At 39.3% G+C, this 15,717-nt stretch overlaps 1 protein-coding gene across 1 annotated transcript in view; it reads right to left on the reverse strand.

Moving 5' to 3' along the window:
- Positions 1-15,324, reverse strand: part of LOC119740299 (ankycorbin-like) — a 32,521-nt gene extending 17,197 nt beyond the window's left edge. Inside the window, exons 1-4 of the mRNA XM_038215565.1 lie at positions 15,171-15,324; positions 11,103-11,832; positions 4,599-4,726; positions 1,903-1,991 (exon numbers count right to left, since the gene is read on the reverse strand). Of these exons, the coding sequence (XP_038071493.1) occupies positions 1,903-1,991; positions 4,599-4,726; positions 11,103-11,138 (253 nt within the window). The 5' untranslated portion in view covers positions 11,139-11,832; positions 15,171-15,324. The remainder of the gene's footprint in view (positions 1-1,902; positions 1,992-4,598; positions 4,727-11,102; positions 11,833-15,170) is intronic.
- Between the last annotated feature and the right edge of the window lie 393 nt (positions 15,325-15,717).

A 15,717-nucleotide genomic window follows, 5' to 3' on the forward strand; every position in this document is an offset into this window, starting at 1 on the left:
TGTTTTTTTGTGCTAGCGCTGCTAGAATGGTGATTGTAAGCGCGGAATTCTGTACAGGGTGAGTCGAAAAAACGAAACCCAAATGTCGGGACTATTACTTTATTGAAATTCTGCATGTAGCACTTTCAACATCTAGTATATGAAAGCCCAATTCATAAGCTTTCATTTAGTACAAGAATCATTCAAATCACTCATGTACTTTTCAAGTTACGGAATTTTAAACATAACCACCGTTTTAAGGTTCTGTCCACGGATCACAAAAAAGGTGTGCGTTCTTTCAGCAAAACGAAAGCAATTCACACACATCCCTATGTGATTTCCTTTCGTTTTGCTGAAAGAACACTGAACTTTTTTTGTGATCCCTGGACAGGACCTTTAAATGCTGGTTGTGTTTAAAATTCCATAACTTGAAAAGTACATGAGTGATTTGAATGATTCTTGTACTAAAAGAAAGCTTATGAATTGGGCTTTCATATCCTAGATTTTGAAAGTGCTACATGCAGAACTTCAAAAAAACAATAGTCCCGACATTTGGGTTTCGTTTTGTTTGACTCACCCTGTAGTTGGCAGGGCCATGAAACTGGGCCCTGTCCTCAGTTAGGATGCTCCATGCGAAAGGTCTGTTTGCAGAGCGAGTACCCTGATTGCTAGTTGTGCAACTATTGCTTCCCAAGGACCATAATCTTGCTTTCTATCCCTCGCAATCCCCATGCTACCAGCTCCTATGTATTCACTCCCTAAAGTAGGTCGTGTAGGCCTAAAGTAGGCGAGGTTATTGCAGTACATGTAAGTGTGGGCATATCAGCGCCATGTGGCTCTAACCAGCCGGCCAGAGGAATGCCCGCGGTTGAACTTTCGAAAGCTTATCAACGTTACTCAGAACTCTGCAAATGTCCAGTGCCCTTCACGTTAGAAATGTCACCCTGCTGGCAAACGGCTGATCCAAAAGTTCAAACCAATTGAAACCAACAACAATTTCCTGTGAGAATAAATTGCAGTCATATAAATGTCCAACTAGCATGCTTATCACTGCCCCCTACCCCTCCCCCCCCCCCAACTTCACCCCCAGGAGCCATACAAGTGAACTTTAAACTAGCTTTCTGTTCACTGTGCTGCATATTTCATTTTTCCTGTACAGTAGAGGGAAATAGTTATGTTCACCTCAATACCCATTTTACGTCACTAAATATATTATTTCTGTCCACAAACATTTCTTTAAATAAACAAAGAAGAACTAGAATTAGTAAAATCATAAAGTAAACATACACATGTAAATAGGTCTTCACTTCAAATAAGAAATATGTCTGTATATTAGTCAAACATTTGTCAAACCGTTATTCTATATTTTATGACACAGGAGTTGCTATAATAAATTGTCCAAAATAAATTACTCTAGGTGTGTTCACATATACATTACGTACATGTAGGTTAAAAAATGTATGATTATTAATAAAAGGCTCATTTAAATTAGTTAAACCGAACTTTGTAAAATCTGGTATTTGTGTCACAGGTTTTAAATGAAACACTGTAGGCAAGCTACACTATAAGCCAATACCTTGACTATCGGCTGCAGCTACTTTCAAGCCTTTATCATTATGTTACCCATGTTTACCAAGCCAAGCTGTACTAAGCCATTACCTTGACTATCGGCTGCGGCTACTGTCAAGCCTTAATCATTCTGTCTCCCTGTACAAAATGTATACCCAGCCAAGCTGTACTAAGCCATTACCTTAACTATCGGCTGCGGCTACTGTCAAGCCTTAATCATTCTGTCTCCCTGTACAAAATGTATACCCAGCCAAGCTGTACTAAGCCATTACCTTAACTATCGGCTGCGGCTACTGTCAAGCCTTAACCATTCTGTTACCCTGTATACCCATCAAAACTGTACTAAGCCATTACCTTGACTATCGGCTGCGGCGACTGTCACCCCTTGCTGAATCATGATATCCAGACAGCCAAACTGACCCAATTCAGCTGCAAAATGTAACCTGAAAAGTCAACAAGTCATCGACATAAATGTATTAATACAAAGTAACTTGTAAATAAAACCTGCAGTTGTATAAACCATTTTTGGGTCACTTTTTTTCAGAAAAAAAATTATCCACTAAGCATCCCCCTCTCCCTCCCAGCAGTTTATTTCATGCTTAGCAGGTAATTTTTTTTACCAGTCAAAGACTTACTGCTACTGCTCCTCAACAAATTTTCAACTGGTTCGTTTTATTTTTAAAAACTATTCATTTTCTACTTTTTTCATCTGAAACACTCAGAAAAATAGCCTTTTTTAGGTTGCTTTTGCGCACAAGCAGATTTGCCCTGGGAGTAGACTGGTTCCCACCCCTACATTACCAATTTTAATAGGACATGAGAACCAGTCTAGCTGCAAATATTTCAAAGTTTAAAAAATAACTGCTCCATAATTAAACACAAGCAGATTTTTTTTTTTTTTCGTTGGCTGTCTCATTTTAAAAAATGGATACAATTTTGCATTGCTAGAAACATAGCAAACGTGATATGACAATAGTTGTCTGTAATGCCTGTTATTTGAAAATAGTAGACTTTATTTGAAAATAGTAGACTTAAATCTTTTCAAGGTAATGTATGTAGCAAGTAAACAATGCAGGGGGGGGGGGGGGTTGGTTTACGTCTGGAGATTTGTGCAAAGCCTGTTCCACACTTCCTTTGGTCATGAGTCATGGCTTTATATTTGAAGCCTTGTTTCCTCCAGTGACATGGCAGGTCTTATGAGTAGGCCTACTTACGAGTCTACAAACTGGACGTGCCCTGGTGTGGTTAAAGGGAAAATACAACATTTGCAAACATCAACAAATAAAACTACCAAATCATTTTGAAATACCTTGCTGGACTGTTAGTGAATGACAGTGTAAAGCATCCGGTAAAATCATGGCACCTGGTATACTGTCATTTTCAAGAAAAGTGGTATTTTTGTATCAATTTCCAACGCTGATCGGCCGATCAGCGTTGGAAACAACTGGCTTTTTTTTCAAATACTGGCCCCAATTGACCATCGCACTTGTTTGCAATCGATTACAAACCTATGAACGGGTACGAGCCAGCTAGACTGGTTCCCTGACCTTACAATTCCCCAATGTATGTAAACTGCTATGTTTCTTCTTATATGGAGTCAGGGAACCAGACTACAGGAAAATGATAGTTTTTCTTGGTTTTTATAGCATTTTCGAACCCAAAACCTCAAAAAAGTCGGTGTAACTATATTTGCTATATATTTCCAACCCCCAATTCCATCCATTTCTGAAAATTACAGCAAAAGCAAATGATGTATACATGTATTCCCTTTAAGCAGCAGCTGCCATCTTACATCAGGATAATAAAAATTGGGAGCTGAAATAGCTCTCTGGTGTTCGCACTCAATGTTACTCAATCATTGCATTCTAGTGGTTTAGATATTAGCAATATCTGGCACCAAGGTCTTCCGCTCAAGGGACATGACTTCACTGAAGCTTTAAACTACACAATAATATTTGATATTTTTTCTGCAGTCATTAACTGCTTCCAGAGTACAACATCACCATTTTGTGAATATAATATCTTTCAATACTGCACTTAAGCGGCCACGACCTTTGTACATTTATAAGAGATGCCTTTTACTGCCAGACAGATCATGATCAAGTATCTTGTGAAAGAATGCCTTATTTTAACCCTCTGTCTCTAAGCACGTTGAATTCTTAAAGGAATCTTCCATCTGGTTCCATCTTGAAAGTAGAGGTTCATTTCTTGGTAAGGACAGATTTTGATAAAGTATGTTGCTCAAGGACAAAAGTGCAATAATGCCTTGGATGCATTCGAACCCTATCTCTTATCACATTGAATTCTTTAAGAAATCTTCCTACTGGTGCCATCTTGAAAGCAGACGTTCCTTTCTTGGTAAGGAAAGATTTTGATAAAGTATGTTGCTCAAGGACAAAAGTGCCATAATGCCTTGGATGGATTTGAACCCTATCTCTTATCACATTGAATTCTCAAAGGACTCTTTCATCTGGTTCCATCTTGAAAGCAGAGGTTCCTTTCTTGGTAAGGAAAGATTTTGATAAAGTATGTTGCTCAAGGACAAAAGTGTCGCAATGCCTTAGATGGATTTGAACCCTATCTCTTATCACATTGAATTCTTAAAGGACTCTTCTTTCTGGTGCCATCTTGAAAGCAGAGGTGCCTTTCTTGGTAAGGAAAGATTTTGATAAAGTATGTTGCTCAAGGACAAAAGTGCCATAATGCCTTGGATGGATTCGAACCCTATCTCTTATCACATTGAATTCTCAAAGGACTCTTTCATCTGGTTCCATCTTGAAAGCAGAGGTTCCTTTCTTGGTAAGGAAAGATTTTGATAAAGTATGTTGCTCAAGGACAAAAGTGTCGCAATGCCTTAGATGGATTCGAACCCTATCTCTTATCACATTGAATTCTTAAAGGACTCTTTCATCTGGTTCCATCTTGAAAGCAGATGTTCCTTTCTTGGTAAGGAAAGATTTTGATAAAGTATGTTGCTCAAGGACAAACAAAAAAGCAGCAATGCCTTGGCTGGATTCGAACCCTTTCTCCTAACAAATTTGAGTTCTTACGGGACTCTTCCATCAGGATCCATCTTGATAGCAGAGGTGCCTTTCTTGGCCAGGGCAGCTTGAAGCTTCTCGATGTCGCCATCTTCCACGGCTTGCATCAACTTCTCATCATTCTTGCCCCACTCTCCCTAAAAAAAGTGTAAGATGGGAAGAGCAACGAATAAATGGCATTTTATTCCATTAGTTATGTTAGAATGAACTGTCAACCCCAAAATCAGTTTTGACATCAAGTGGTACATGCTCGAGTGACACTAATCATTAATGTACAAGATTTCTGAAACGACACATATGTTTGTTGATCACTGTAAATTTGACAATTTTATTTATGAAATCACGATGCATCTTCTGAATTTTGGTAGGTACAATGTATGTTTACAGTCTGTACTCTGTAAATAGTATGAAACTTTAAAAGAAAAAAAAGATAATTGGATATTCATACAAATCGGAGGATTCTCATACCCTATGAGTACAATATAAGAGAATTCCAAACTGATTTTGTCATAAATGTACAAAATATGCAAATTCATCTCAACAAACTGAGTGATTTCTTTTTCCATTTTCAAACCTCCAGTCTCCATTTTAAGAAAATATTGACTTCCCTTTTATGCCTTAAGTGAACTCAAATTGACTTATATGTCACATACAAGCACCTCTCCAAAGTGCTCAAACGCCGATACATTGATCAGTGGTGGACAATTATGTCATTGCAGTGGCAAATTATTGATCCAAACTCATCAACGAGCGCGGAACACATTATCGGTTTTTGTTCTCATTTTCCGCCTCATTACTTTACGGTCAGGTGAAGTGTTCCTGAATTAATTGGTTTATGCCCTCTGGGGACAGTTACAGGGCATGACGCTCCAGAAGGATCTATAGATCTTTTGTTTGGTTTGTTGGGATTTGATGGGTAAACGCCCGGAGTTCACAGAATGGCAGAAATCTTTGAAAAGGTTTGCTACAGTTGCCAAGGAACATGTATGTTATGTCACAATGTTTACATAATGCACTACAGACATGGCCAAGGTTTTATGGGGATCATTGCATACAGTTTATACTATATGCGAATGCTTACAATGTGCACAATGAGCTTTTGTAAAATTTGCTGTTAAGCAAATGCCGCTATGCACACGTGTATGAAACATTAGGCCGGGTAAAAAAAACAACCAGTTTCTTGCCCCCGCCCGCTTATTTCTCCTACCCGCCTTTTTTTTTTCTTTTCGTTTTTAATTCATACCTTTGCAATATATTCTGCAAATGTTATCAATTTGTTTTTTTTTTATTTGTTTCCAACAAAATTGTAGCTGGCCTTCATGTACCGTATGTAGAAAGGGAGACAGCTCCTTACAACACAATTTAGTTTCAGCAAAATAATCGAGACAATGGAATCCACCAAGTGACCATCCGCAATCTTCAAAAATCCGCCACCTTCGGGTGGGGGAGGGGTGGAGGGGAAGAAAAGGGGCAGGAAAGGGGGGGGCGCAGTGTTTTCATAAAATACTTTTTTGTATGGTTTGGTTTCTGACAAATTTTAAATGTGTAGAGACTTTTTAGGACTTTGTTTAACACATGTGTCAGTTAACAAATAACAATAACATTTAAAACTTAACAACAAAGTGTGTACTTTTGGCATAATTTTAGGCTAATCAGATAGAACTTGATTTATCTCAACATTAACTACCAAAATGAGGTACAATGTCAATATGGAGGTCATGTAATGACATTGGCACATTATCACAACATGACCTCTCTGAAAATAAATCAAAGCCCCACCAGATCACAAGGGCCTGTCACACTATCCAAAATCTGTTTTGGAACCGGTGTCACTCACATGAAAATCCGACTCCTATGAAAATCGGACCCCTATTTCCCTATTATTGGTTGATCCCTCGCACGTGACAGGTCACTCTCCCGAAACGATCCTAAAAATAGCATAGTATCGTACTCACGCGTGCGCAGTACTACCAATGAGTCCACATTTCATGGAGTCGGATATTCACGCTACACCAGTTCCAACACAGAGATTTTTGGTGCCCCTTTCAAACTAGCAAGAATCTATTAACTGCATTCCATATACCCAGGCCATCCAGCACTCTACATACATGCTTTTACCGTGGTCTGGGCCACAGTTCAAAGGCTCTACCCAGGTAGAAAATCTAAAATCTGCAGCCTAAAAATTGCGTCTGACCGAATATTTGGATATTCAAAACTGCCAGCTACAACAGCATGCTGCGCCGGTAAAATGTTGAACGAAGAGTGTGCCAATTAATATGTACATGTGGCAATCGATATGGGGCAGTGGAGTGTTTTGCAATAAGTATTTTATAACTGTAAAACGGCTTTAACCTGCTAGGATGTGAACAATGAACAGCAGTCTACATGTACTACCGTAGAGTCTAGACTAAAAAAGTGGCACCTGACAAAAGACAATAAAGCACTGCAACTCAAAGTTTATTCGGGACAGCCCTAATGAACAGTTTGCTTTGCCCAACTATGTTCGCTTACAGCCGCATACATACGTGCACCCTTACGGTGCACCCGTGTTGATATCAAGACGTGTAGGCGAGACAACTGTAAAAAGGCCTGCAGAGATTTCCCACCACCGCCACACTAAAGTCTTGGCCAGCAACCGACATTTCATCTGATATTCCAGCCTTGGTGTTCTCTCACCAAGATCTACCCTCACTACTTTCCAAATATTTCTCCTTCTGCAAACCACACTCTCAGACTCCCACTGTAAACACACCTAAGACCATAACTTGATCTTGAGTAAATAAACGTCTTTTGTTGCCCACTTAGAAACCTGGTGCAATAAATCTCTTTGGGTAAATGCAGCCCCATGCACACACAAAAAGAAAGTTACTTAAAGACATAAAGCAAGCCTTGCTCTATGCTTAAAGCCAAGGAATAAACATCATTTGCTTTTGCTGTAATTTTCAGAAATGGATGAAATTTGGGGGTTGGAAATATATAGCAAATATTAAAGTTACACTGACTTTTTTGAGGTTTTGGGTTCGAAAATGCTATTAAACCAAGAAAAACAATCATTTTCCTGTAGTCTGGTTCCCTGACTCCATACAGAGCAATTTACATACATTGGGGAATTGTAAGGTCAGGGAACCAGTCTAGCTGGCTTGTACCCGTTCATAGGTGTGTAATTGATTGCAAACAAGTGCGATGGTCAATTGGGGCCAGTATTTGAAAAAAAAAGCCAGTTTCGGCCGACCAGCATTGGAAATTGATACAAAAATACCCATTTTCTTGAAAATGACAGTATACCAGGTGCCATGATTTTACAGGATGCTTTACACTGTCATTCACTAACAGTCCAGCAAGGTATTTCAAAATGATTTGGTAGTTTTATTTTTTGACGTTTGCAAATGTTGTATTTTCCCTTTAAGAACACTCCCCCATAACCAGAACAAAACCAAGCCATGAATCAATTGTGTGTGTTATTGTTACTTTGGAGTAGGCTAATCGTAAACATTTGGACTGCGGAAATTTACTGAACTGAACTCCAATAAGTTACTGATAAACAGTTCATGGTGAAGGGTAACATACAATACAACATGCACTATGCATTTCTAATCTATCAAATAAATGACCTTACTTTATATTGTAGACAGAAAGGATAATCCTCTCTAATCTTAATAAGATTTGCCTGATGTTTGCCAAATAGATCAAGCAAATTTTGTATTGCGACTGAAATCCACGTATTTAAAATTCTATTAAATTCTGTGCATTTAAACAAAATGTTATGACTTCAAGTATTAAAAGCAAGTTTGTTTTATGGGAGTGGCAACTCAAGGCTGTTTGGCAAAATAAATAATTTATCTTGTTCTTGTCATGTAAACATTTGCTTTTTAACTACATTTTAGTATCTCACTTTGACACATAGGCCTATACAGGTTTTCAAAAAAATCACTCTAAACAATCGTTAAAAAAATAGCATGACAAAGATACTTTTGATAATTTTTCTCCAGGACTGATAATTTTTCTCTAGGACCTATAGGCCCTACAGGTGTTAAACAAAAATCACTCTAAACAGTCGTTAAACAATAGCATGACAAAGATACTTTTGATATTTTTTCTCTAGGACTGAAAAAACGGCCAAAATAGAGGGTTAAAAATGGGCACCTACAAATGTAGTCCGAAAATTTGGGACTCTCAATACTGTGTATGAGAGTCCCAAAACTTAAGGTATTGAAAACCTGCAAAACAAAAAAATAGACACCTAAAACAACCAGTCCAACACCGCTTTAGTACTGCATCAATTAACCATGCCAAAAGAATTTAAGAAACATGTGGCATGAACCGGGAACTAATCTCGATTTACTACACATTTCTCCATAGTCAAGCCACCAGACTATTGACACTGAATGAAGAGGTCAGTCTTTTCAAATAGTTGGACCATGGTTGGACATGTACCAGTCTAGTATTAAGCCCCATTTTGAAATTACTTGACATCCCTCTCATGTGCAAACTATTGAAGAAAAGTCTCCTTTAAAAATGGAATTGAGTCTGCAAACTTGGTTGGTGAAATACTGAGGACATTTCCTTTGCCCCAGTGGAATTTTTGAAAAAATTTGCTGGCTAAACTGTGAGTAAAGTGGGCCTGATTTAGTTTTGCACGTTTCAGAGCACTCCAGAGCCCTGTCTGCTACACATGTATTTCTGTAACAAAAAAGGACACTTCATTCTAGATTATTAACAAGGTCAATTTTGAGACACTTTTATTTAAGTCTGGTTGTAGATCTACTTTTCAGTGCCAGTACAAAAGTCTTTAGTTTTTGCATGAAACCTGTGGCTTTATGCTTCCTTCCAAGAAATTGCCCATCTTCATCATAACAGCAAATGTCTTGAGGTTGGTTGTGCAAATGAAAGGAAAAAAAAACAACCGGCCATGGAAAAAAATTTACAAAAGGCTTTCCAAAATCAATAGTTGTCAGCCACATGTAAATGTATCGCTGTGTATTTGGATGTCTATTGTCCTCATCATCTTCAAATCTAATTCCCCAAACACCGCCAGCAATTGATTTTTTTTTTCAAGGAGGGACTCTCCACCAGTGAGTAAGCAAACAGAATACGTGTATGTCAGATGAAGAATTGCGGAGTTACATGTATATAAATGATGTCGGGTGTGTGACTACTGACACGTTATGAGAATTAATGAGGCATTTGGGAAATAGTGTCAATTAGAAGAGGGTTTCTAGGCATCGATTGAGAACTTCTCGACTGATTGATAGTCTGAGAGTAATCATGCATTATTTGTTACCTGCAATTCTTTGGGTGGTTTTACCTCCAAACCATCCTAATTAACCAAAAATACAATTTAATAAAACGTCCATGTAGCAACCAAGGTGTCTGGCACACTAGACTGAGGTTTCTGCATGCACATAATAGTAAAGTGACATGACAAACGTCACTACCCAATGGTACATGTACTAAATTCTTAATGTGATATGTTCAAGCTTCAGTTTTTACGCTTTCATCGTAACAAAAAATCTCTCTTTTTTTCCTAAATAAACCACACAAAAATATTACATAGAAAAAACTGGATACCAAATGTGATGGATGTAGAAGGTAGAGGGGCTATAAAGGTTTGGGTTAAAGTACATGTAAATCAGTTCATTACATACATGACTTGATAGTGTAGTCATTGGCCCGGTTCTATATTAAGAACAAATCCACTTTTAATTTATTTCAATTACCAAACTAACTGGCGACATCAACAACATGCAGGTATGTCATAGATAGAGGGCAGAATTTTGAGATTTTTTTTTTTTTTAGGGAAGTTTGGGGTAAAGTGACGATAACAACGACAAAACGCAACACATGACGATTTACCGTGATTGCGCAAGGAGCGCTGAATTGCACAGCACCAACCAACGTAAACTACTTACAAAATTGAAATTTCTACCCCAAGAAACTGTTCAAAATTGCATAAAAGTGTCATTAGAATTGAGAGAAGTCTGCATTAGGTTGAAAAGGTCATTTTCGAATGATAAAAAACACCTTTGACTCTAATTTGATCAAAACTAAAGGGGGGCCAATAAAATAAAGTCGCCAATATATTTTTTAGTAATGCGCAGACATGTATACAGCATTTTTTTGTAATGATCATTACATGTATTGTGACAGTTCTCCAATCAATTAGCAAATATGCATGTTGCTGGTTCCCGCTAAAACAAGACCCTAGAATTGCACAGAACTCTCAACCAGTCAATAGAACGTAGCTCATGCACTATCGTAGAATTGCCCTTTTCCAAGAATTGGTGAAAATTTGCCAATTAGCAAACTTATCCTATTATCAGAAAATCATTCAAAAATCTGCTAATTTAAAAAAAAAAAATCCACCAAAATGAATTCAAACTTTCAAGGACGCATACAACACGTAACTCTGGGCAAATTCTTTTGCGAAGTTGAGTGCCCCAACCCCACCAAACATAAAACCGTTGTGTGAAATGTAAAAACAAACCTTTTAAAAAAAAAATTCAAGATTCTTACCTCCTTGTCACGGCCCTTCTTCAATTTCTTGAACATGGTGTCTGGTCTTGACTCAACCTAACTAGTGCTAGAGATCTGATGAGACTAATAAAAACTCAACAGCACCAGCAGTGCTCAAGGCTTTGCACAATGGTATCAACTACACTGCAGTAATCATCCGGCAGGTGGTTGTTGTTGTCATGTAGTTCATGCTCTGTTGATGTTCCATGTGTTTCACTTCACAGCTCCGATACAATGCGATAGTTTGTGATTACAGCATAAAGATGGTCACTGTAAGCCGCAGGATTTGGAAGACTGGAATTCAATCCAGGTGTAGAAAAGTCCATTCTTCTTTTGGAAGTTGAAATGTGGGTCAATCTGTTGAGCCCTTATACAATGGTCGATACGATACGGTTGATCAATCTGCAAAACCACAAATATGGATTTTGTTCTTCAGAAACCATCAGCGCTTGCTTTGGAAAAATATGCAAGTGTTGCTCGTTGGTCAGCTCCTTTCATCACAAACTATTACTAGTATGCTTTTCTGGGTGGGTTACATGTAGCACCTATTTTGTTTCAGCGTCGTTGACTGAAGGCTTTACACAATCCTGACATTATTATCACATGTTGAAGTGATATCTGGAAGGTTACATTGTTGCATTTTTCGGGGTGTTCCTCTCTGCAATGGTAATTTGGTACGGCTACCATTGACAAAAGCAATTAGCTTTGTCCGGACTACATGAACCAGTACCTGTCCAAAAAAAGTTAGGAAAAGAACACATTAAGAACAGAAATGTACAACAAAATGTATAAACAAAATAAAATGGAAGTGATTTAAGCTTATTTTCAATCGGAAATTTGTGCTTCGAATGGAAAATCACTTCATTTATCTTCACTCTGGTGCAAAGAAAAGGCTAAGCTATTGAACTTAGACTTCAAAATTCAACTGGGTTGGTGAAATACTGAGGACCTTGTCTTTGCCTCATGAGAATTTTGGTGTCTAAAGAGTTACAATGTAGTAAAGTTGGCCTCATTTTGCTTTGCATGTTTTTTGTACTCAACCTCGGTAGAGGCTCCGTGTGCCAACAAAAGAGGGCACTTTTTTTACCAATTTTGAGAGCCCCATGGACGGGACACACCAAGTGTGCGCACTGTATGAACATCACAAGCGAAGTATGCATAACTTCTAGAATTAGGGTGCCTTCTAATTGTAAGAATTCAGACACACTACCAACTCAGACCCACTACCAACTCGGACCCACTACCAACTCGAACCCACCACCAACTCGGACCCACTACCAACTCGGACCCAACCATGACCAACTCGGAACCAACAATGACTGAATCATTGATGTTGGTACTTTCAGGATTTTAGAAGTTGTTTAAGTTTTTGAAGGGTGATTATAATTACATGAATATTTTTTCTGAATGTGTTCATGTTTTTAAGTTCAATTCGGAATTTTCTATTTTCTTTGTGTAATTTAAAGTGTTGGCAATGGTGTTTGTGGTTTTTTTCCTTTTTTTTACTTCCAATGCTGTATAATATGAATTTTTTTCCTAGTGCTTGGGCACTTAATTTCATGTAAATGATAATTTAATTTCATAATATGCTGACTTTGATTTTTTTTGCATTAAAAATTTGTTAAACTTTTAATGAGTTTTGTTTTGTAAACATTTTCCTTTTTTTTCATTCATGTGGAACTTTCTTTTTTCTTTGTGCAATTTAAAGTGTAGGCAGTTTTGCCTGTAGACTGATAATTTGTTTCAATTAGGAATTTAATGTGAGGATTGTGAACGTTCAACCAATAAAAGGGTAAAAGGGACAAGATTTCATAGGAGTCCAAATTTATGCCACACTGGGAAAAGTGTTTAATATACAACATTTGCAAGTTCAAAACTACCAAATTATTATGAAATACCTAGTACCTTACTGGACTGTTAGTAAATGACAGTCAAGCATCCTGTGGAATCATGACACCTGTTGTGCTGACATTTTCAAGAAAAATGGTATTTTTGTATCAATTTCCAACGCTGGTTGGCCGATTTCCAACGCTGGTCGGCCAACCAGCGTTGGAAAAATCCAACGCTTGTCGGCCAACCAGCGTTGGAAAAAGACTGGCTTTTTTCTTAACTACTACTGGTACCCGCAGCCCAGTCCGCATTATAAATGCAATCGATTACACACATATGAACAGGTAAAAGGCAGCTAGAGTGCTAGACTGGTTCCCTGACCTTACATTTCCCGACATCTATAAATTGCTCCGTTTCAACTGTCTTATGCACCCCTGAAAATTTCTCTTTTCTTCCTAAACATAAGTGAACCTAACCACCACCGTTAGAATTTTAAATTCCCACAAAAGGCTGCAGGGGCACATAAAGATAGTTTCATGACTTTTTTGTGGTGAAATCTGAAGATTTTGATTGGGGTATGAGTGTAACTGATTACGCAATAAAGGGATGATCCTAGGAATCTACTACCGCCAGACCATGTCTAAATGTTAAAAAAGGCGATTCGTAAAAGACTACAGTCCTAGTTTACTTACTCGGACTTAACTCAAGCTGACATGCTCATCATGAATTCACATCTGAATTTCTGATGAGCATGTCAGCTGGACCATCTCAAGCTAACTCGGACTGTTGGAACAGCTTGACCGTTGAGACAACTCGACCACTGGGACAGATCGACCGTTGAGACAATGACCTTTGGGACAACTCGACCGTTGAGATCATAACTCGACCGAGGAAACAACTCGACTGTGGAGTAACTCGACCGTTGAGACAACTCGACCGTTGACACAACTCGACCGTTGAGACAACACAACTCGGGACAATGCGACTGTTGTGCGCTTTCTTGAAAATCACGCATTCTTAAGAATGCGCATGCACATTCTTATGATTGTGCAACTGGATCCTTGCGCAATCTTAGCAAAAAATAACTCTTCCAGATTGAGCGCACATTCTTAAGAATGCGGGACAAGATAACGGTCTTGTCGATGCCGAGCACCGGCTGCGCTTGGCAAGTCTAGCTGCATCCTCGTTCACTGATTCTTAATAATTAGGGCCTATACTGTTGCAACGCAAGGCGCTGAAAAGTAGAGTGGATATGAAAAGTATAGGCGTATTGGGGGGGGGGGGGGACCGGGAAAAAAAATAAGAGACAAATAGTGTATTGGAAAGAATTCTGATTTTTGGGATAATAAAAGCGGGGGAGGGGGGACGTAAGAATGAAGAATGTGAAGAATGAGATTGAATACTGTGACATCCCATAGTGCTAACTGCTAATGCTATTTCGGTCAACTTATACCGTGCACGGTGACATCGTTTTTGCCTGGCTCTGTGCCTGTGCGCGCACTTATCCCCGGTCAACGTGGCCGTAGGGTGCCCGGCAAAAACGTTTTTGCCGGGCCTGTGCGCCCATTTGCAGCGCCGGTCGACATGCCCGCATGCCGAGCCGGTCCCGGTCCTCGCAGGCGGGGCGCGCTGGCCCGACATGATGGCCACCGTATCGGAGCGCCTTCTGTGCATCGAGTATGCCCGCGCCGTGCCCGGGACCAGTTCTACCACAGATTAATGCATTTTTTTCCGCTCCACGTGTATACATTTCCATTAAGTCGAGCTTTTCAACGGGCGAGTTTTCCCGAGTCGAGTTGTCTCAACGGTCAACTTGTCTCAACGGTCGAGTTGTCTCAACGGTCGACTTGTCCCGAGTCGAGTTGTCTCAACGGTCGACTTGTCTGACATTCGTTGGCGGCTACGCGGTCACGAAGTGGGAGTGCAATGGAGCATGACGCATAGTACATACAAGTAGCGCTGAGAATGTTTATTGAGGTCAATCAACCGTGACCTCGTAGCCGGCTACGAGGTAGCCCCATAAATGTGGCCTATTTACTGGGAGGCAGTCCAGTAAATAGGCCACATATGGGGTTAGCTACGAGGTGGATAGATTGAGTGGCGGGGTATTCTGCAATTGTGCCCTGCTAACCCCCCATGTTCACGCTGGTACCTAATTCAATACGCTACCAACATTTTATACAGTTACTCAATAACACAGCAACACTATTAACAGCATACAGTGTGAATTGTTTTTACCTTCGATTTGAAGAAATAAGCGACAGAAACACCGCGTCGTCCATGAACAAGAACGACACTGTTTGATTCGGTACATTAATTATCTCATGAGGGCGCTGTAACTTCGGCTGACGCGCGCACGGCCGTGTTTTCGATCTTCGTACATGAAGATTGTAGCGCTAGCTCCAGCCCCGGCCCCATTTTGGTACCCCTTTCTCGGCTTGAAAACCTTTTATCCGAAATAGATGCCTTTCAATACAGATTTAACCTCTCTTCTGATTTGTTTTATTTCTGTTTTCTTTTATATTTTTAAGTATTTAAAATTATTTCCCAATTATAAAGTTTGCGGGTAACACCATGAGCAAAGAGATATCGCTTCTTGGAAAAAGTATGGTTCTGGAAAGAACCGGTTCCCCAAGGTTGATTTTGGTTGAGTGTAATGAGGAGATTGCCACCAACTTTGCCTGTTCACTAAACGGAATGTCATGGTCTGCGTCAGCCTGGACTAACCAAGAGAAAGTCCGATTGCCATGAATGTAGTGCAATTGAGTTACTATTATGCATTTGT

This window comes from Patiria miniata, unplaced genomic scaffold, assembly GCF_015706575.1.
Source record: "Patiria miniata isolate m_02_andy unplaced genomic scaffold, ASM1570657v1 HiC_scaffold_5, whole genome shotgun sequence".
Classification (NCBI taxonomy): domain Eukaryota; kingdom Metazoa; phylum Echinodermata; class Asteroidea; order Valvatida; family Asterinidae; genus Patiria; species Patiria miniata.